Source organism: Poecilia reticulata, linkage group LG10 (assembly GCF_000633615.1).
Source record: "Poecilia reticulata strain Guanapo linkage group LG10, Guppy_female_1.0+MT, whole genome shotgun sequence".
Classification (NCBI taxonomy): Eukaryota; Metazoa; Chordata; class Actinopteri; order Cyprinodontiformes; family Poeciliidae; genus Poecilia; species Poecilia reticulata.
The window spans coordinates 12170529-12171607 of record NC_024340.1 but is presented as its reverse complement, the minus strand read 5'-3'; the positions used below and the strand labels follow the sequence as shown (position 1 = coordinate 12171607).

Here is a 1079-nt window from a genome sequence, read left to right as displayed (position 1 = left end):
AACTATTGCTGTTCATCTTCGACACTTTGCTCTTAAATGACTTCTGAAAACAACCAGTTGCACTTGATTTGATTTAGGGGTGTCAGAGTTAAAGGCAAGTGAACAAAAAAAATCACACCACACTTTTCAGATTTTATTTTTTTAAAGATGAAAATCATGTAACCTTTTCCTTCCACTTCACATGTGTGTACTTGTGTCTGTTGGTCTGACCCATAAAATCCTTCAGTTCACATTACAACCACAAACTTGACCACACAGTTGAAGAGCATATGTGCTGCTTGTGATGGGTGCACATTGTGTTTTTATGTTAAACATGGAAATAATAATAAAAACTGGATACTGCATACTGAACAAGACATCAAAAATAACAAAGAAACCCTCACTTGCTTAGTGCAATCCTCAAACCGCTGTGTGATGAAAGTGGTGAAGGTTCTTTACCTGTATGCCCTGTGCTGGAGACCACAGAGCCCTGATGAAGCGTGCGGTATCACAGGGAGCCATGTCTCCAATGTCCACATGCCTCTTTTTCAGCCTGGGGGGGACCGGGAGCACCCTCCAGTCTGGGTCTGCYCTTATGTGTGTGGTGCTTTCCAGGAAATTTGGGAGTTCACCCGAAAGATCCAGGTGAGCCTTTCTGGACACTCTCAGTTGGAGGATCTGAAGAAGAAGAAGATAAGCTGCTCATTCCTTGAGCCCATAAAGGGCCTGTGAGCTGTTTTACCTTCTCCACCTCCTCATCAAATGTGGAGATCAGCTCATGCAGGAAGTGAAGGGATCCGGTGGTGAAAAGGGCTGCACTCTCAGCTTCTAACCCTATGGGAGGAGGAGACAGTTCCATGTTGTGTGGATTTACTCCTGTCCTGTCAGAGGGTAAGTCTGTGGACTGTTAGGAACACAACAATATGAGACGTTTGTTAATACTGGAATAACTAGAATCAAAAAGGTGCTCTGTGACTTTATACTCTAAAATGCAGGATCAGTAAATGTTCAAAATGATGAAATGCTTAATAAAATTAATACATCACTGACATAAGAACATTGACAACAAGAGGCCCTCTCTTGCAGAGAAAATAAGAGCA

General features: G+C 42.5%; 1 protein-coding gene across 1 annotated transcript in view; it reads right to left on the bottom strand.

Annotated features, from left to right (window-relative positions):
* The window catches only part of ugl (ureidoglycolate lyase), a 19132-nt gene that overhangs the window by 13241 nt on the left and 4812 nt on the right, over positions 1 to 1079 (bottom strand). Inside the window, exons 2-3 of the mRNA XM_017307013.1 lie at positions 722 to 883; positions 439 to 657 (exon numbers count right to left, since the gene is read on the bottom strand). Coding sequence (XP_017162502.1) covers positions 439 to 657; positions 722 to 838 — 336 coding nt within the window. The 5' untranslated portion in view covers positions 839 to 883. The remainder of the gene's footprint in view (positions 1 to 438; positions 658 to 721; positions 884 to 1079) is intronic.